At 42.0% G+C, this 20,557-nt stretch overlaps 1 protein-coding gene across 1 annotated transcript in view; it reads left to right on the forward strand.

Annotated features, from left to right (window-relative positions):
• PCNX2 (pecanex 2) overlaps positions 1-20,557 on the forward strand; it is a 304,964-nt gene that overhangs the window by 88,236 nt on the left and 196,171 nt on the right. The window contains exons 14-15 of the mRNA XM_052640516.1: positions 9,229-9,339; positions 10,775-10,866. Of these exons, the coding sequence (XP_052496476.1) occupies positions 9,229-9,339; positions 10,775-10,866 (203 nt within the window). The remainder of the gene's footprint in view (positions 1-9,228; positions 9,340-10,774; positions 10,867-20,557) is intronic.

Consider the following 20,557-nt stretch of genomic DNA (forward strand, 5'->3'; position numbering starts at 1 on the left):
CTGGCTATTTGAATTCCAGCTGTGCTTCTTTCTTACTTGTGTGACCTTGAGCAAAATTCAACTGTAGTTTGAGGTTAAAAATAGTATACACCTCAGAGGTTGTTGCAAGCTTTAGATGTGTTAGTATGTTTCAACATATAGAAGAGTGTCTGGGACCAGGTATTAGCTATTATTATCTTTATTATGCAAAGAGGCTTCCCCATTGTGGACCTGCAGCTCTGAAGACTTGACTGCCGATGCTCTGAGGATCACCCAGAGGATCACACATGTGCTCACTTGTGGTTATCTGATCACACTGACCAGATGAGTTGATACAGGGCAGCTACCAGAGGCTCCACTTCCTGGATCTGTTACTTGCCAGCAGGAAGTTTTACTCGAGGAGATTGTCAGAGCCATAGGTCTGACATCATCATTCTCTGATCCTATGACAACTCTCGGAGTCTCTCCAGTGGGATTCAGGAGGACCCGCAGATATAACGTCTCTTTGTGCTTCTTATAGGTGAAAACTGCCGTAGACATTCCACCCTCTGGCTCACTTTCCCAGCTGCCGTCTCGCATCCCTCTTCCTACTGCTTTGGTAGCAGACTGTTCACTCCCCTCTGCTCGGCCCACTGCATGAACCCACCTTTGCATCTTCAGCACCTCAATTCCTGCTATGTCATGTGAGGAGCTGAGTGTTGGCACCATGTTTTAGAGACTCTCTGAGTTCTAACAGGAAACAGAAACAAGTTAGGAGAAACATAGGAGCTGATCCCGTGATTAAACCCCTAGTCGGTGTCCTCTTGGTTGCTTCCCAGGTAGTTCAGGGGTCAAGAACCTGCCCACGATTCAGAAGACTCAGATTCAGTGCCTGGGTCGGGAAGATCCCTTGAAGGAGAAGATGGCCACCCACTCCAAAATTCTTGCCTGGGAAATTCCATGGACAGAGGAGTCTGGCAGGCTTCCGTCTAGGGGGTCCCAAAGAGTTGGACACGCCTGAGCAACGAAGCGTATACACACACGGTGTCCTTTTGCCCAAGAATCTTTACTTCTACTCTGCTTTTTTTTTCTACTCTGGTATTTTTCACTTTACTTTTTTATATTATTTGAAATTCTGTCACAACACACACACACACACATGCAATAAGAAGGACTTTAAGTCCCTTCTACCTTCCCATAAATTAGCTCACTCCTCTTCCTTCTGAGATCAGCTACAGTGAAGGTGTTAGAGCCTGGGTAGGCAGAGATGCCCCATCACCACTGCACACATGTGGGAGGACTGTCCTTTCCTGTCATCTTCTTTTTATAAACAGCAGTGCTGGACTCTGGAGGCTTCAGTCAAGGGCATGGGAGGACTTGGAATTTAGAGATGAAAAGGGCATACAAGGATCTTGGAAGGTATCCAAAAAACACCCGTCTGTGCCGTGACGTTGCCTTTCCTTGTCTGTGCCCCACACTCAGTGTGGTGTACCTTGTGGCCAGCTTGCCTGAGAGTCTCATTGAGGGTGAGTGTTGGCAGACTTCCATGTCTTAGAGGTCATGAGGGTTTGCAGCCTGGCCTGAAGCCCCAGTTCCCATGCCTTCTTACCTAATCTTTGTGTTCCTTCTCTGCTGTACTCCCAGCCCCAACATAGCAATACACACTATGCTAGGCAATGATGACTCATTTCCCTAAGTTGGGCCCCATCTTCTATCCTTTCACAACCCCTGCTTTTCATAATATCGAACTCATTCTGTAGTCTTCTGCTTCATTTGTGATATTTGACCATGCCCCTCTCTGTCACTAGCTTGTACATCCCCCAGGGGATCCCCAGCACCAAGCATGGTGTCCAGTGCATACAGGTGCTAAGGAGACACTTTGTGGAGAGATGAGCGTGGAGTATGCTTTAAATACCAAAGGAATTACTGTACAGATGGACTTTGGAACACTTCCTGTTCATAAATCAGGAAAAGCTTATAGTCGTTTTGGGACTGTTCAACTCATTCCTTAGAATAAGTAGGAATTTTGTAAGTACCTTTTGCAGATGGTTTGTATAAAGAGATTTAGAAGAAGAAAAGCATGACATATATTCTATTTAGAAATCATTTTTTCTGAATCAGTTCAGTTCAGTTCAGTCGCTCAGTCATGTCTGACTCTTTGCGACCCCATGAATTGCAGCATGCCAGGCCTCCCTGTCCATCACCAACTCCCAGAGTCCACTCAAACCCATGTCCATTGAGTCAGTGATGCCATCCAGCCATCTCATCCTCTGTCATCCCCTTCTCCTGCCCCCAATCCCTCCCAGCATCAGAGTCTTTTCCAATGAATCAACTCTTTGCACGAGGTGGCCAAAGTATTGGAGTTTCAGCTTTAGCATCAGTCCTTTCAATGAACACCCAGGGCTGATCTCCTTTAGAATGGACTGGTTGGATCTCCTTGCAGTCCAAGGGATTCTCAAGAGTCTACAACACCACAGTTCAAAAGCATTAATTCTTCGGCCCTCAGCTTTCTTCACAGTCCAACTCTCACATCCATACATGACCACAGGAAAAACCATAGCCTTGACTAGACGGACGTTTGTTGGCAAAGTAATGTCTCTGCTTTTGAATATACTATCTAGGTTGGTCATAAGTTTCCTTCCAAGGAGTAAGCGTCTTTTAATAGATCGCCCCGATTCCTATTTTCCTTTAATTTGCTACTATGAAAAAGCCAATGCTATTGAATAAATGCAGTTGTCTTGGCATAGTGGACTTAGCATACCATCAGGAAGTGAAATTAAATCACTTTCACTTTTCACTTTCATGCATTGGAGAAGGAAATGGCAACCCACTCCAGTGTTCTTGCCTAGAGAATCCCAGGGATAGGGGAACCTGGTGGGCTGCCGTCTATGGGGTGGCACAGAGTCGGACACAACTGAAGCGACTTAGCAGCAGCAGCAGCAAAGCTCAAAAAGTAAGACCTTAATGTAACTGGTCAAAGTCTAAGATTTTACTTTTAGCAGTAACCCTGGTTCTAGAATTGACTATTAGCTATGTACATTCAAATTTTATTTATCTTCAAATCAGTGTCATTAGGGAGTGGAGTTGGGGCAAGGCATTTTTTCTTATCTTTTTCACTGGAATTCCCTTTTTTCTCATTAAAATTCCCCCTTAATACATATTTTGTCTGCTTGTCAACAGTGAGGAGAATAGTGGTAAATAATCCAGCATGCTGACTTAATGACGTCCAGGGTCAAGAAGGGTGGAAACCTAGAACAGTGGCAACCCCTATGGAATGAAGGTGGTAGACGTTACTAGTTTGTACCAAACAGGAATAGATTGTGGGACAAATTTAGACAGAAAGAGTGGTTTATACAAAGTTTCCGACTTTATGAGGGAAAAGAAGTTCAGAGTCATTTATTCTTCTTTGTCACCTTGTCACCTTCTGTCTGTCCCTCAGCTACCAAGGGATCTGAGTAGTTTATAGCTGCTGACATTGTTAGGTTCAGAGTTAGCAAGAAGAGAGAGAAAAAACTTCAGGGAAAACAAAAGGTTATTAGGAAGAAAAAGGAGAGTTTTAATGTCCTGACAAAGTACCACAAATGGGTGGCTCGGAACAACAGACGTGTGTGTCTACTCCTTCTGGAGGCCAGAGGTCTAACATCTCTGAGAGCACAAGGGGAAGATATTCTCCAGGCTCTCTCCTAGGCCTGTCAATGGCCCTCTTCTCCCTGCATCTCTTCACATTATTCATTGTCCCTTTTTGTGTATATCTGTCTTTGTATCCGAATTTCCCGTTTATAAGGATTTCAGTCATATTAGATTAAAGCCCATTCTAATGATCTCATCGTAATGGTAATCTGCAAAGACCCACATCTCCAAATAAAGTCCCATTCATAGGTCCTTGGGGTTAGGACTCTGATATCTTTTGGAGGGGAGCAATTTAACCCATTCAACAAGGAGCATCTAAGAGAAAGGACATGAGAAAAATAGAAACTGAATACATGAGACGTCTACCATCGTGGGCCCGAAGATGCTTGTGTGCTCTTCATGCTGAGGAAGTGGTCCTCTTCTGACTGAGGCTGGAGTGTGTGAAATAGTGCTTAGAGTTGTGCTTTCTGGGCAAAATCTCTGTTCCCCACTGCTTCTCTTGGTTTCTGCTCAGAAACCAACCTACCAGAGTGTAGAGAGGTGGCAGAGGAAGAGGAGCAGGAAGAGAGGAAGATGTAATGTCTGCTGCCTTATTCTGCCTCCCAGGACAGAAGGGGTTGAAAGTGAGCCAGGGGTAGGAGGTGAGTTTAGTGGCCATTGGGCAGGTGGGGAGGTTGGAGGAGCTCTTTGCCACATGTGACGTGAGAAGAGAACATCGGATAACAGACCAATAGAAGGAGGAGAAAGTGCAGTGATAAGGAACAGCTCTACACCAAACCACTTCACCAGTCTTGCAGTGAGCTGTAATCCACCTGCTAGACAGTGGAGGGATAAGGAACCTTCCAAGAGATAAGGAACCTGGAGAATAAAATTGACACAACAAGAAAGACAAAGTCAGTGGTGGGACTAGTTGTTTTTGTAGGCTGAGAGGTGAGTTCAGGAAATAGAAACCTTCAGAGTGATATTCTTACATAATTTATTTCTCTTTTATGATCTTTCATATATGTTCAGAATATCACTTCTCTTTCATTATAAGGAGAAAGTCTTTCTTTTTTCCTCTACGAGTAAGGTGAAAGACCTTTATAGTGCTCATTTCCTTTGCTGACCTCTGGGTTGAAATTTTTATTACTTTGCATTTGGGTAACTTCAACAAAAGCCTATGAGTGCGACTGGCTTTGTAATCATCCTTTGGATGAGAAAGCCAAGAGGTCTGCAGTCCCTAGTATTGTATTTCAGGAAGAGTAGTAACAGCTCCAGAGTGTGTTCTGAGAAGTGTGACCACATGGGCTACTTGGAGTCTTCACATGGGGCAAGGGAATGGGGATGTCCAGCCTAGAGAGGAAATGCTGGGGTCCTGGGGGCACACGTGGTCGCTGCAGGTGGTTAAAAGGCTGCCAGATTGGAACGGGAGAGGTTTTATTTTCTGCTGGAGTAGCTGTGATAACTAGTTGCACTGTCGAGTAGGTGGTTGACAGCTCACTGCGGGACTGGTGAAGTGGTTTGGTGTAGAGCTGGCCAGCAGGGCCATGGGTTGCCTAGTGAAGCAAGGAGTTCCCTAACATGGGAAGAACTTGGGCAATCTGAGACAGCATCACTTACAGAAGGGTTCCACAAACTGAATGGGTCCTTTTCAGACGTGAGAGTTCGACATTTTGTTTTAGTCTTTAGGACCATCACCTGCTGCCTACACTCAAGTAGCTTCAATGATGTAAGCCTTGGAGATAATGGAGGTTTTGTAATCAGTGACTGAGGTGGATCCATGCTCCCCTGCACCCTGAGATGCACGTTTCCATGTCTCGTGTAAAGACTTGTCTCTTGGCCCCAGTAATCCGTGTCAGGACCATATGCTAAAACACAGATGTGACATGTAGGAGACGCACAGTGTTTGCAGTCATACCAAGTTCACATTGCTGTTCAGTCGCTCAGTCGTGTTCAACTCTTTGTGACCCCATGGACTGCAGCACGCCAGGCTTTTCTGTCCTTCACTATCTCCCGGAGTTTGTTCAAACTCAGGCCCATTGAGTGGGTGATACCGTCCAGCCATCTCAGCCTCTGTCACCTGCTTCTCCTCCTGCCCTCAATCTTTCCCAGCATCAGGGTCTTTTCCTTGGTTTTACTTCCATGTTATTTTAATTCTGCCCACCTCCCCCCACCCCAACCTGCAAATATAGTAGTTAATATTCTTCTTCACATTTAACATAAGAAAGGAGCAAGTTCCAATATCTTTATTTATACCCTTTGCTTGAAAAGAAATGGCACTGTACCAGAAGTTTCTGCATTTATAGTTATTATTAGGGAGCATGAGGAGTAGGCAGGATGTGAGAGAAAATTACACACCCTCCGAGCAGTACACTAAGAAAAAAATCTTTGTTTACAGGGAAAATTGCCAACAAACACAGGGATTTGTTTATTTTTCACTTTTGGGAAAAAAGACAAATTCATTTCATCAACTTCAGGTGGAATTTTCCAGTCATCCTACTAATGCCACGAAGTTTGGGCTGCGTTTTCATTCACCTCTTCCACTCGGACGAGAGACTTCCTTCTCTACTTCTGCCTGGGGATGACCTAAATCCTGGGCTCCCCGTCGTCTGCTCTCCTTCCTCTGCTGTGTCCTTCTGCTCCTACTGTGCAGGTGTGGCCGGAGCATCTTCCGTTAGAACTTCTGGCGTCTTGTACCATTTTATTTCCCTCCTGCCATCCTTCATCATGTTCCACTTCTTTCCACTTTATTCGTTTGGGTGTTATTGCCTAATGTATTTCTTTTGTTAATATTTATTCTATTTATTATGTATTTATTTGGCTATGCTGGGTCTTAGTTGTGGCGTGCAAATTCTTGCTTGCAGACTGTGAGATCAAGTTCCTTGACCAGAGATGAAACCCCAGCCGCCTGCATTGGGAACATGGAGTCTCAGCCACTGCACCACCAGGGGGGTCCCAGCCTAATGTATTTCTTGTAGAAAATACTTGTTTACCCATGTTTCCAGTATTTGGCTGCCATTATTGTATTATTTCACAGCCAAAACTTTTTCCCCTGTAGTTCTTCATTCTTGGTATGGCTTTTGAAGTAATGAAATCTTGTTGCACCCTTCCTCTGCTCCTATCCTGGTCCTGAAGAATGCAACGAATCATCTAATCTTCACTGCTGGGTTTTGAATCCCAAAGTTAAGAAAAACTAGTCAGTTTTCTTGAAATTAGAGAAGTTAACATTTTGATGCTCAAACCTGTAAGTCCTACCATTAACTTTGTCTTTATTTCTTCTATCTTTCCTTTCATATAAAAACTGAGAAAAGAAATTGTTTTATGTGGTTATGACTAGCAGATATCTATTTGTGTCTTTTTGGCAACTTTGTTTTTGTTTTAAATTTTATTGAAGTATAGTTGATTTGTAATGTTGTGTTAATTTCTGCTGTACTGGAGAGTGACTCAGTTATATATATATATATATATATATATATATATATGTAGTCTTTTCCATTATGGTTTATCACAGAATATTGAATATGGTTCCTTGTGCTATACAGTAGGACCTGGTTGTCTGGTTGTTGTTGTTTAGTTACTAAGTTGTGTCCAACTCTTTGTGACCTTCATGGACTGCAGCAGGCCAGGCTTCCTGTCCTGCACCATCTCCCGGAGTTTGCTCAGACTCATGTCCATTGTGTCAGTGATGCCATCCAACCATCTCATCCTCTGTTGTCCCCTTCTCCTTCTGCCCTCAGTCTTCTTTCCCAGTACCAGAGTCTTTCCCAGTGAGTCGGCTCTTCACTTAAGGTGGTCAGAGTATTGGAGCTTCAGCTTCAGCATCAGTCCTTCCAATGAATATTCAGGGTTGATTTTCTTTAGGATTGACTGGTTTGATCTCCTTGTTGTCCAGGGGATTCTCAAAAGTCTTCCATCACCACAATTCAAAAGCATCAATTCTTTGGCACTCAGCCTTCTTTATGTCCCAACGCTCACGTATGTGCATGACTACTGGAAAAATCAGAGCTTTAGCCGTATGAACCTTTGTTGGCCATTATCCATCCTGTATATAATAGTTTGCATCTGCTAACCCCAAACTCCAAATCCACCCCTTCCACTACGCCTTGTTATTGCCAACTTTGATTGAGAAGCATGTTACTCACAGATCTCTAGATTTTCACAATATAGTTAAAATCTTGTGACAGAAAACATTACAGAATCACCATGTGTGTCAAAATATGGCTCCAGTCCCAAGCAAAGGCTCATTTGCCATAGCCATGTTTGCTGCATAAAATTTTACCTCCACACAATGTTAGAACAGTTTTTTGGTATTGTTGTAGTAGGGTTTATCCCATATTATTATAGTGGGGTTAACCCACTATTTTCCAGATAATGGGACACACAAATACTTTCATCCCTATGATTTCACTGTGGAAAGTTTTGCATTTCCAGTTCTTCAGAAATAGCTAAAACACTCCCCATCCTTCCCGCGTGCACTGTTCACTGTGGCTTACGTATGGGGTTTGGACATAGTTCCAGGTTTAGGCATCTTAGATTTCAAATCAAATTTCCCTCGTTTTATTAAGGTTTACCAGGATTAAACTTCATTGACTTTCCACCCAATAAACTGAGACAGAAAGGTAGACAGATGTACTGTGCCAGCACTGATGGGAATTTTTGTGTTTCTATGAAACCTAACTGAAAAAATAGAATTAAGAAAGAGAGAACACTGGGTAGATTGCTGTAAAATGCAGCTTGGCTATATGTTCTTTCCCTGAACAAATGATCTCTGTGAGATTTTGAATTATAATGTGTGGAAGGTGTTAGTCGCTCAGTCGTTTCTGATTCTTCGCAACCCCATGAGCTGTAGCCCGCTAGGCTCCTCTGTCCATGGAATTCTCCGGGCAAGAATACTGGAGCGTGTTACCATTCCCTTCTCCAGGGAATCTTCCTGACCCAGGAGTCGAACCCAGGTCTCCCACACTGCAGGCAGATTCTGTACCGTCTGAGCGCCCAGGGAAGCCCGTAACGTGTATGTTTCATGCAGTTGCGCTGTGACGGTTTGGGAGCCAGCAGTCTTGCTCTTCTCAGGCAGGGCCACGTTCACCTCCCAGGTGACCTGCTGCACCTGAGAAGCAGGTCCTTCAGTGTCGTATCATCATGGTGATAGGGTTTCTTGGTTAACTGCCGCCTTCCCTTGCTCCTCTGTGGGTTCTGACTGAGCTCTGAGTTTGCAGTGAGAACAGAGAAGACACCACAGCTCAAGCCCTTGAAGTGGCAAAGCCAGTGGCCTTGCAGGAAGGGATCCCCTAATGACTGGGCTTGGGTGTTGCACGTTCCTGTCATTTTCCTGGTCCTTTCTCCCATCTCTTCCCCCAGTTTCAAGTCTGTCCTTGCAAACTAAAGGCCAGTCTACCTACCATCTACCTACCATCCCCAGGTGTCCACTCAGTCCTGGGCCAGCCTGCTGGCCTCTCCTTCAGCAGCCCCTCCTGTTACTTCCAAGGCCTGTATTTGGTTCCGCCTCAGCCTCTGTCAGTGGCTAGGGAAGATGAGGCCATGGTGTCGCCAGGACCTGCGCGGGGTGGACTGGGCTGAAAGGTGGGAGGGAGGTGGGACTGCAGTGGAACCTGGGCCCCTGTTCCTGCATGCTCACTGTCAATTTTGTCTGTTCACTTTCAGTATTTCTCTATTGCTTCCCTGCAATCTCCCTCCTTGGACTCTTCCCGCAGATCAACACTTTCTGCATTTATCTTTTGGAGCAAATTGACATGCTGTTTTTTGGAGGTTCTGGTAAGTCTTTTACATTCTGTTCTTTCTGTAAAAAAGTCTCAAGTTCAGATAAGGACTAAATAGCCTCAGGCATGGAATGAAACCTGGACAGTTAGGTTTTCTTTGTCCTCATCCTTAAAGGACTTCAGCTTGGGTTGGTTAGATTGATGGTGGGCCCTTCTAGATTCATCTGGCAAAATTGAAAGTGGCCCACCTGGCTTGACACAAGCAGAAAATGAGGAATTGTAGAATTCTATGAGCTTTGGATTTCATTTAAAACTGAAACTGTGAGTCGCTCCGTTGTGTCCAACTCCTTGCAACCCCATGGAGTATGGCCCACTAGGCTCCTCTGTTCATCTATGGGGTTGCACAGAGTCGGACACGACTGAAGTGACTTAGCAGCTGAATGAGTTAGTCTGGGAGCATATGGGTGTGACACCGTAAGTGTGTGTTGTGTGCAGGCCTGTACAGACAGGTGACCTATGCCCTTTCATTTGGTGTGTTCCTTACTTTCTGACCAAGGTGGGTAAAGCTTCATCCAATGCTTACTTGGAGACTTTATCCAGATTTCTCACCTTTAAAGCTTACTCTTCTCTAAATGGAAACTAACACACTGATCTCTTGGGGTTGCTGTGAGGATTTCATGAAGTCATGTACATAAAGCATTAGAGCATAACAGGTGATCTGTTACAGCTGCCTCCTCTTTGTATACATGCACACACACGCACACACACCCATACACACACACCTACACACACAGGAGTGCTGGCTTGTTCTGTTTATCTATCCATTCATTTATCCATCTATCTATTAAAATATCTAGCTATCTATTCATCCATCTCTATATATCTATTATGTATCCATCTATTAGCTATCTCTCATCTATTCATCTGTCTGTCATCTATTCATCTATTAATATCTATGTATCTGTCTATTCATCTACCTAGCTATCATTCATCCACCCATCTATCTATACATCTATTTATTTATTCATCCATCTATTATTGATCTTCCATCTGTCTGTCTCTCATCTATCTATTCATCCATCATCTATCTGTCTATTTATCTATCCATATCTGTGTCTAATATCCATCTCCATATTTGTCTCTCTCTCTCTCTCTCCTTTCTTCTACTGAAATCACATCCCTGATCTTTCCTGGGCCAGGAGCTTCCAACTGTAAGCAACAAGGTCTCCCCACCTCCACAATGACTGGTTCACAGTCTCCTAAAAGTTATCAAAAGTTCTTTCTAACTGTGGTCTTCCTGAGTTTTTAGTTAAAGGTCAGTGTCTTTCTCGTGCTAAGCGTCACCCAGTGCTTTTTGGCTGCCCTGTGGATTGATTCTTTGCCCCTTTGGCAGGCATTTTGCATTTGAAAGTTGCAAACTTCACTTTCTTACTCTATGTATTGACTGTGAGACCTGCCACTCCAGAAGGGAACTCTTGTTTGTGTTCCAGCCGTTTCGGGATTGCTGTCAGCTGTTTACAGTGTGGCCCGGAGTGCGTCCGCTGCGGCTGTGCTGCACGTGTTCTGCTTCAGTGCTGTGAAGGTAGGTGCAAGGCCAACGGCCTTCTTCTCTCTTGAATTAACTGTATTTTAAGTAAACAAACATCTCCTCCAATTACAAGAGGAATGGGATCTGAGCACATCAGGAGTAACAGGGCCTGGAGGATGAGGCCTCAGTGATTTAGAAGATGCATTAAGATACCTGATTTGCTACTGACCACAAAGCCCACCTGGTCTGAACCCCCCTACTCTTGCAGGTGTCTGCCTGGCCCAGTCAGTTACTGACACTGGGAGGGGCTTTGGCTTAACATGGCAGTTGACAGGCCCCCACTTTCTTACTGATGCTTCCTTCTGAAATACCACTCAGAAGATGGTAAAAGGATACAATTGCATAAAGCTTTGTGGACAGAGAACAGGAATGGATATGATAGCAAAAATTTTAGAATCCAGAAAACAAATGGACCATAGATTTATTCAGATGGAGAAAGTTAAAACCCAGGCTGGCAGCAAGGGAAACCTAGGATGATTAAAGAAAACAAGATAATAACTTTTGGAAAAGAACAAGTGGTATCAGAAAAGAAATGTATGGTCAGTGCATGACTCAGCTGTGAATAATATGTTGTATTTATGACAGTCTGAATAACAGTTGCAACTATAATAGCAGAATAGGGGGAGATGAAGTGTGTGTGTGTGTGTGTGTGTGTGTGTGTGTGTGTCTGTCTGCCTGTTTGACTTTGCAGAGGTCTTAATTTTGTCTTCCATGTTAGAAAGTCAGCAAATAATATCTGAAGTTGAAAAAAGTCAAGAAACAACAAAACAAGCGTGTTATTTGGAAATATGGAGGCAAATAGGTGAAGAAGAAACAGCTGAAAGTCACTGCCTTCAGGCAGCAAGAATTAGAGCAAAGAGATGGATGATGTGGGCAGAGGACCACTGCTGTTCATTGTTACAAACACGTTCAGGGCCATCTTCAATCAGTAAAAAAGAAATTGATTGATAGTGTACTTATTTCTTGACTTTATGGACACTCTGCCTTTAATGTGTTACACCACAAGTACGTCTTTGATAAAATAAAAATTAAATGCAAAAGAGTAAATGATATATGTTCCAAAGGGCTTTAAATAGATAGTATATGGCATTTGTTAACTGACTTTTGAAAAAATTTTAACTGAAAATCATATTAAACTCATCAGTGTCAGTGGCAGCAATATAACTGTTATTCCTCTTTGTGGAAGCGAGGAATTCAGTAATGTCATCTTCCAATGCATCACAGTTGAATTTCTCTGGGATAATCAATGGCATAATTCCCTCCTTTACTCTTTCCATCCTTTTCATATGATTATCTTCTTTTACATCAAAAAAAAAGGGAGAGGAAAAGGCTCCTTTTTCCAATACAGAAGGGTAGCATACAGCTTTTGGTGGATCTGTTTGCCATCACCTTTATACTTTTGGTGGATCTGTTTGTCATCACATATATATTTGTCACATAGAACAACAATTATATAATTAATCAGTGTTTCTGGGTTCTTTCTTTTGAAATACATTCCTTTATTCTGTCACAGGACCCAGGTATTCCATTCAGGAAAATTACTAAGGAATTTTCTGAAAACCTCTTTCTACTGCTCTTTGGTAAAATAACTGCCTATAAAATTTGGGAGTCACAAGCTTTTCTCTGCAGGACCCTTTATAGTTTGTTCTGTTATGTTCCAGTCTTTGCTTGTTTATACATTTATTTTTCATTAATTTTTTGAAATTCTGGTTCATCGAGATATAATTTGTATGCTGCAGAACCCATATTTTTAGTATACATAATTAGATAAGTTTTGATAGAGTTTTCCAGGTGGCACAGTGGTAAAGAATCTGCCTGCCAATACAGGAGACTCAGGAGATGCAGGTTTGATCCCTGGATCAGGAAGATCCCCTGGAGAAGGAAATGGCAACCAGCTCCAGTATTTTTGCCTGGAAAATTCCATGGACAGAGGAGCTTGGCAGGCTACAGTTCATGGAGTCACAGAGAGTTAGACACGACTGAGCACAAGTTTTGATAAATGTAAGTTTTGATAAATTCCTGCCTCTAAAATTGGAGAGATGGACAGGTAAATACAGAGAACCGAAACTTACTGCAGCAGGAGCCCAGGAACAGACACCTCTGTGGGAACCAGCACCAAGAGGAGGCAGATCTGAACTGTGGCTGACAAATTGCTGCAGGCTCAGTGTGGACAAGTCTAGAGTTAATAACCCCAGGTGAATCCAGTCATTAGTGAAGCCCCACACTTGTGGTGCTTCACCCCCTTGAGCTCAACAGTGAATAATTGGAGAAGAATCCTTCTGCTTTCAGTAGGTGGAGGGGGAAGAGTAACCATTTTGAAGTGTAGCAGAGTATTCTGTTCTTCTTAACCAAGCCTGCCTTAAGATTTTACTGTAGCCTAAAGTACTGCGATTTTTCCAGAGCCGAATTGACCTGGAGGAAGGGAAATGCCAAACTCCAGTTTGGCTTCAGCCTTCCATGTGGGGAAAGGGACATACCCAATTCCAGCCCAGTCCATTCTTTCCATTCTGTTCCACCTAAGGTGGGGATGGGACTCAGAAGCACTTGTGAAGTTTACCGTCTAGAGATGCAGGGTCACCAAAATACGGAACTAATCACTGGACTGTAGAATTTCCCTACCCTCATGTATTAATACCGTATTACTAAAGGTCTGTTTGCCATACTTCCTTTTACCACTTACATGTCTGACTACCAAGAAAAAAAATTACAAGGCATACTGAAAAGCAAAAAACACAGTTTGAAGAGAAATATCAAGCATTGGAACCAGACCTAGCCATGACAAGGATATTGGAATTATCAGACTGGGAATTTAAAACAACTATGATTAGCATGCTAAAGGTGCTAACGTATAAAGTGGACTGCAAGCAAGAACAGATGCACAATGTAAGCAGAGAGATGGAAATTCCAAGAAAGAACCAAGAAGAAATGCTGGTGATGAAAAGCACTCTTAACAGAAATGAAGAATGCCCTTGGTGGGCTTGTAAGTAGATTGGACATGACTGAGGAAAGAATCTCTGAGTTAAGGATACGTCAATAGAAACTTTCAAAATGGAAAAGCAGAGAGAAAAAAGACTGAAAAAACCCCAGAATATCCAAGAACTTTGGGACAACTACTAGAGGTATAACTAATGTGTAATGGATATACTAGAGAAGAAAGAATGGACTGTAACTAAGAATGTCCCCAGATTAACATCAGACACTAAACCACATATCCAGGAAGCTCAAAGAGCACCAAGCATGATAAATGCCGAAAAACTACACTGATGCAGAGTATATTTAAGTTGCTGAAAATCAAAGATAATGAGAAAATATTGAAAGATACCAGTGGATAAGAACACCTTGCCTATGGAGGAAGAGAGATCAGAATTACACCTGACTTCTCCTCAGGAACTGTTATGGACTGAACTGTGTCTCCCCCCAGATTCCTACTTTTAAAACCTTAGCCCCCTATGTGATGATATTTGGAGATGGGGTCCTGGGAAGTAGGTTTAGATAAGGTCACAAGTGTTGGGTCCTCATCGTGGGATTAGTGCTCTTACATGAAAAGTGGATGGATAAAGGAAAAGGATTTTTAAAAATCTCTTACATCATGGTTTTTCGTTTACTCCTAGCATTTCAGTTTGACTCCTATATATAGTTTCTGTCTCTTTTTTGAAATTACCCGTCTGTTTATGAATGTTGTCCATCAATTTCTTGATCTTTTAACACAAATTACAGTTATTTTGAAGTTAAGGGTCTGTAAGGTTCCTGGCTTTTGCTTGTCAGACTGTGGACTATACTCTTGTGGACTTTTACATCCGATATGGAAGTATCATTCAGCAGTATTTAGTTTTGTGGAGAACAAGAATAAGACCGACTTTAATTTTTCCAGAATTTCTGTGTAAGTCTTTCTTATCTTCTAAGGTTAGAGAAAAGTAATGGGCTATGCCTAGACTTGGGTCTCTTTCTCTTCCTGGAATGCTATGAACACCTATCATTCTGAAGACTTACAAATAGGTTAAGTTTCTCCCTCTTATTTCTTGATTAATGATGTTATTGCTTGTGTCTACATGATCTCTTTTCTGTTTTTAATATAATTTTGTTTTTGTTTGTCTTTCATGCCTCTTATTCTTTTTTTTTCATGATCTTTCTGTGTTTTTAAGTGGTCCTTTGTGTTCTGGTGTGGTTTCTAGAGTTTCTGATTCCAATAACAACATATATTTGTTGAGAAATTATGATAAACCAGCAACTTTCCATTTGGTAACAACCTGCCAGAACTAAACCATAAGTCACCGTTACCCCAGACTCACAGGTCGCATCACACCCATACCTGACCACATACTGCGTTTGTATCACCTGTCTTCTCAGTTGGACGTTTGTTTTGTGCTCTATAGAAAGTGAGCTAGCTTCTGTCAGAAATACTTAAGGCTCCTTGAGCAAATGTATCTAGAGGTCTTAGGTTTAAAATACAAGAAGAGAAGAAAGCAAAGCAAAGAATGTTACAGCAATATAACCAGCTCAGATGTCTCTTTCCCCTAGAAAAATGTTATTGATAGAGTTTTAGATAGTTCTGTCAGGAAGCTTCATCCCAAGGAGCAGATATGAATAGGATGCTTAGGGCAGTGGTTGTCTTTACTTCATTTTCTTTGCTCAAGTATCCCAACCCATGAACTGACCAAATAAAACCTACTGCCTCCAGTACAGCAGAGCTGTCCGGGTGCTTGCCAGCCCACAGACGTACGAGTCCAAGCACTGTGTTGTCTGCCAACCACGTGGCCTGCTTCAGCTCCAGCCCTCTCTGGTTTAGTTGATATCAGCAAGGATTTAGTGAGATCTTTTCCTGCTTACTTCCTCAGTTCACTATCCTGTCTCTCTCAAACAGAGAGTGGTAATTGGGATCATGTGTTAGATGTCAAAATTTTCTTTCAGACTAGTCTCATCTGTAAGATAAGATCTGGCATAAATTCCTTATGCACAAGTACTTTCTCTAGTTCCCAGTATAGATATATGTTTCTATCTTTTTGAATATTTATTGGATATTTAGTGGAAAGGAAAAGCTAGTTTCTTGTGTTCCTTTTTAAAAAAAAAAGTTTATTGGAGTATATAATGTTGTGTTAGTTTCAGCATACAGCAAAGTGAATCAGTTATACATATACATATATCCACTATTTTTTTTTAATTTTTATTTTTACTTTATTTTGCTTTACAATACTGTATTGGTTTTGCCATATATTGACATGAATCAGCCACGGGTGTACATGAGTTCCCAGTCCTGAACCCCCCTCCCACCTCCCACCCCATATCATCTCTCTGGATCATCCCCGTGCACCAGCCCCAAGCATCCTGTATCCTGTATTGAACATAGACTGGCGATTCATTTCTTACCTGATAGTATACATGTTTCAATGCCATTCTCCCAAATCATCCCACCCTCTCCCTCTCCCACAGAGTCTAAAAGTCCGTTCTATACATCTGTGTCTCTTTTGCTGTCTCACATAGAGGGTTATCATTACCATCTTTCTAAATTCCATATATATGTGTTAGTATACTGTACTGGGGGAGAAGGCAATGGCACCCCACTCCAGTACTCTTGCTTGGAAAATCCCATGGACGGAGTCTGGTAGGCTGCCATCCATGGGGTCGCTGAGGGTCAAACACAACTAAGCCACTTCACTTTCACTTTTCACTTGCATGCATTGGAGAAGGAAATGGCAACCCACTCCAGTGTTCTTGCCTGGAGAATCCCAGGGATGGGGGAGCCTGGTGGGCTGCCGCCTATGGGGTTGCGCAGAGTCGGACATGACTGAAGTGACTTAGCAGCAGCATACTGTATTGGTGTTTTTCTTTCTGGCTTACTTCACTCTGTTTTCCCATATAGGTCATTTCAGAGTACTGAGTCGAGTTCCCTCTGCTATGTAGTAGGTCCTGGTTGATTATTTTATGTTCAATAGTGTTCCCTGTGGAGAAGGAAATGGCAACCCACTCCAGTGTTCTTGCCTGGAGAATCCCAGGGACTGTGGAGCCTGGTGGGCTGCCGTCTATGGGGTCTCACAGTCGGACACGACTTAAGCGACTTAGCAGCAGCAGCCGCGTTCCCTGTGCTCCTAAGGCCATATTTACTAGCACCTTACACTTCATCTTTCTTTTCAACTATGAGCCACAAGTAGTATCTGATGGAAATATTCTTTTCCTTGGTTGACGGAAATGGGAACATGCAAGCTCTTTGGAACTGAGGCAGAAGCTGAAAGAATCATATTCACTGGTATTCAAAATTTATTTGTTTAGACATGACTTTGCCAGGTGCTATAGAGATATGAAAGGAGAAAAAGTCAAATCTTTCTCCTGGGGAATTTAACATTCATCAAAGATGAGGACGTGCTGTAGATGGTCAGAAAAGAGAAAACTTGTCAGAGGAGGTGGCTGTTCAGTGCAACCTTCGACTCTTTTGCCACTGGACCGGGAACCTTCCCATGGACTAAGTCAAGCATGTGAAATGGTTTCATCAGAGTTAGGGATGAATGACCACAGCAGGTGAGGGTATTAACCTACTGATGGTGAAGGGCAGGGATGACTGGATATCTCAGCAGAATGCATCAAAGTTATGGATAACCTTTTAGGCAAGGCTAAAAATGTATGTTTTTTGCCCAGTGAGTATGATGAGCATCTCACTAATACTGGTTACCTGAAAGGAGCTTATAGCAAAAAGAGGTCATCAGCTCTAAGGTGCTGAGTGCCATAGATAAGCTGATGGCCTCAGCTGTGATGGAAACAAGATATTAAAAAGTTCAATGAATTGACTTCCCAAGTCACTCCATGAGTGGTCAGACTGAAAACCTCACTTCCGGATTCTCTGTCAGTGTCTCACTATTAAATCATACCTGCTTACTCCAAACCTTTGACTTATGATGAATGTTTGTCTCATGCATCATGTTTTTGATCAGGTAAGCCTCATTTAAGAGTGAAAAATAATTTATTGGTAATAGTATCATGGTTGAATCTATGGAAGACAGAATATTCTTCCAAACTCAGGATGCTTTCCACAATGGAGCAACTCACTGGATTTCTTAGATTAATTTCTAAAGGAGAAGGTGTATGCTCTGAAAAACCCATTTTATTTGACAAGTGTTTTTTGTTTATTTGTTTTATTTTTGGCCCTTCCACTCAGCTTGGAGAGATCTTAGTTCCCTGACTGGGGATTGAACCTGAGGCCCTGCAATGAATGTGCCAAGTCTTAATCACTGGACCTCCAAGGAATTTCCTTGACAAGTGTTCAAGGTTCATTATTACCAGTTCAAATATCATCAAAATTAAAGTACACTCCTGGGATTATGAAATAACTTTTTCTTACAAAGTTCTTAGAAGGTTTTGGAAACTATTGAAGAAACTGGAATTCAAAAAGATAGAACTCTTTGGGGACTTTTACCTAGCTGTGGGACATTCCCTCACCTCCCCAAGTCTGGTTTCTGCCTCATATCAGAAATTGCTAATTGATGACAGCATTTTTGCTCACTCTTGTCAGCAGGGCTCTGAGATGCCCAGACCATATTACAGGCAGCCAGTACCAAACGATCAGAGCCAGTCCAAGAGATAAAATCTATTTACCATCCTGGGCTGAGACTTTTATTTCTGTGTTCCTTTCTGTTTATGGCATGCCATCAGCTTAAGTCACTGTTGGATCAGAGTAAATAGATTCCACTTTGAAAGCGCACTGCCAACTCTGTTATGGGACTGAACACTTCAAAGACTCTGGGGTTTACTTACATGTTGAAACAGGCTTTTTACCAGGTGAAACTGGGGTTCTTTGAAAGATTTATTTAGTCTCAGAGAGGTATTGACTTTCTTGCTCAGCATAGAACAAGCACGCCTTGTGATAAACAGCATGATCTGTTGTTAGAGAATCTTAATGTTCTGTCTCAGTTTTGAAACACCTTTTAGTTAAAAATAGAGCAATTTGCATTTCTCCCTTCTCATTTGTGAGTCCTGAGTATTCTAATGGTCTCAGATAGACTCCTCACTTTAAAAAAATAGCACCTATTAAATGCCATGAATTGAATGAATACGTTGAACAAATTGGCAAGGGAATCCTTAGGAAAAAAGAAAAAGCTCACCCACATTCAACCTAACATACCCAGAGCTATAATTCCACTTCTTGTTTAATGATGCTTTTGTTTATGACTTTTATGCTTACACTTTGCACTACTGGAATTGATTTTTTTCCCCTTTTATCTCTGCTGTGCAGTGATAGATTGAAGGGCCCTTGTGAGCAATTTCAGCATGTCAGCTGCCTTGCCAACGATGTGTTTCTCTATATAGATCTTGATATGTATTTATATCCGTGATCTTTATTATTCTCACTTGATTGAAGCAGATTGAGGGACTGGGGTTTAATATTGTTCTCTGGAATATTAATTAGAGGAAGAAATCTTATTCCTCTTTTAATTTCATATTCTTTTTGACTCATCCAAGATGGTAGCAAGTAACATGTAAATGGACTCCCTCATTGACTTAACTATTTGACAGTGATATACAGAATCAACCAGAATATTTGCTGCCTGGAGAAATGGCTCAGTAGTTAATTAGCTGGGCTTTCTATATGTCTGGAAAAACCATGATTTCTATTTTTTATTACCCCTTACAAAGAGATTCTATTTTATTGATGGCAGGGGCATCCAGAGGTGGAGGTACATTATTATAATTTAATGTTTCCCAAGCATCATTAACAACTGCTGTGGGAGAGTTCGCTCACATTCTTCCAGGTACTACAGGGTTGCAGCTAAAACAATGCCTTTCCCCCTGCATTCAGATCTTTAATATAAATATAAAACAAACTCATAGAATAGTTTTAGTTCTGAAATAGACTTTATACATCCCCTATCCCAGCCCCTTCATTTTATTATTTATTTATTTATTTATTATTTATTTATTTTACTTTACAGTGCTGTATTGGTTTTGCCATACATTGACATGAATCTGTCATGGGTGTACATGAGTTCCCAATCCTGAACCCCCCCTCCCACTACCCTCCCCATATCATCTCTCTGGGTCATCCCAGTGCACCATTTTATTATTTAGAGTGAGGAAATAGAAATCCATAGAGTGACGAAGAGATTTAACATTACAGTTCCCAAATCTTATGTCTTTTCAAAATCTCACTTCCATGCCCTTCTCCCTAGCACATTTGAAGTATACATATATTTTTCTAGTCAAAAGAACCATTCGCAGGCATATAAGATACCTTGCAGATCCATGGTACTTTAATTTTCAGAATAATTTCCCAAGTGTTTTCTCATTTGTCCTTTTTTTTTAATAACTCCATGTAATACATAAGGAAGGTAATAGCATTTCTATATTCCAGTGGTGAATGTGAACACAGAGTGCTGAAGCTTTTGCCTAAGGGCACATGGCTAATTCACATTGTTTTTTTCCAATTGTAAAATGGATTAGTAATAACTACTTCATATGAATGCTGTCAGAAGTGAATGAAATTAAATTGATAATGTATATAAAGTGCCTAGCTCAGGGGTTTTCATTAAATGCTGTGGTGGGCAGGATTCTGAGATTGCCCCAAGACTCCTGCCCCCTGGTGTGGCCACACTGTATAATTTCTGCCCTCTGAATGTGGGTGATCCAGGAGTACGATGAGGTGTCACTCTGTGATTAGTTAACGGCATCTGGCAGAGATGGAGGGATTTTGAGATGTAACCAA

Source organism: Budorcas taxicolor, chromosome 5, assembly GCF_023091745.1.
Source record: "Budorcas taxicolor isolate Tak-1 chromosome 5, Takin1.1, whole genome shotgun sequence".
NCBI lineage: Eukaryota > Metazoa > Chordata > Mammalia > Artiodactyla > Bovidae > Budorcas > Budorcas taxicolor.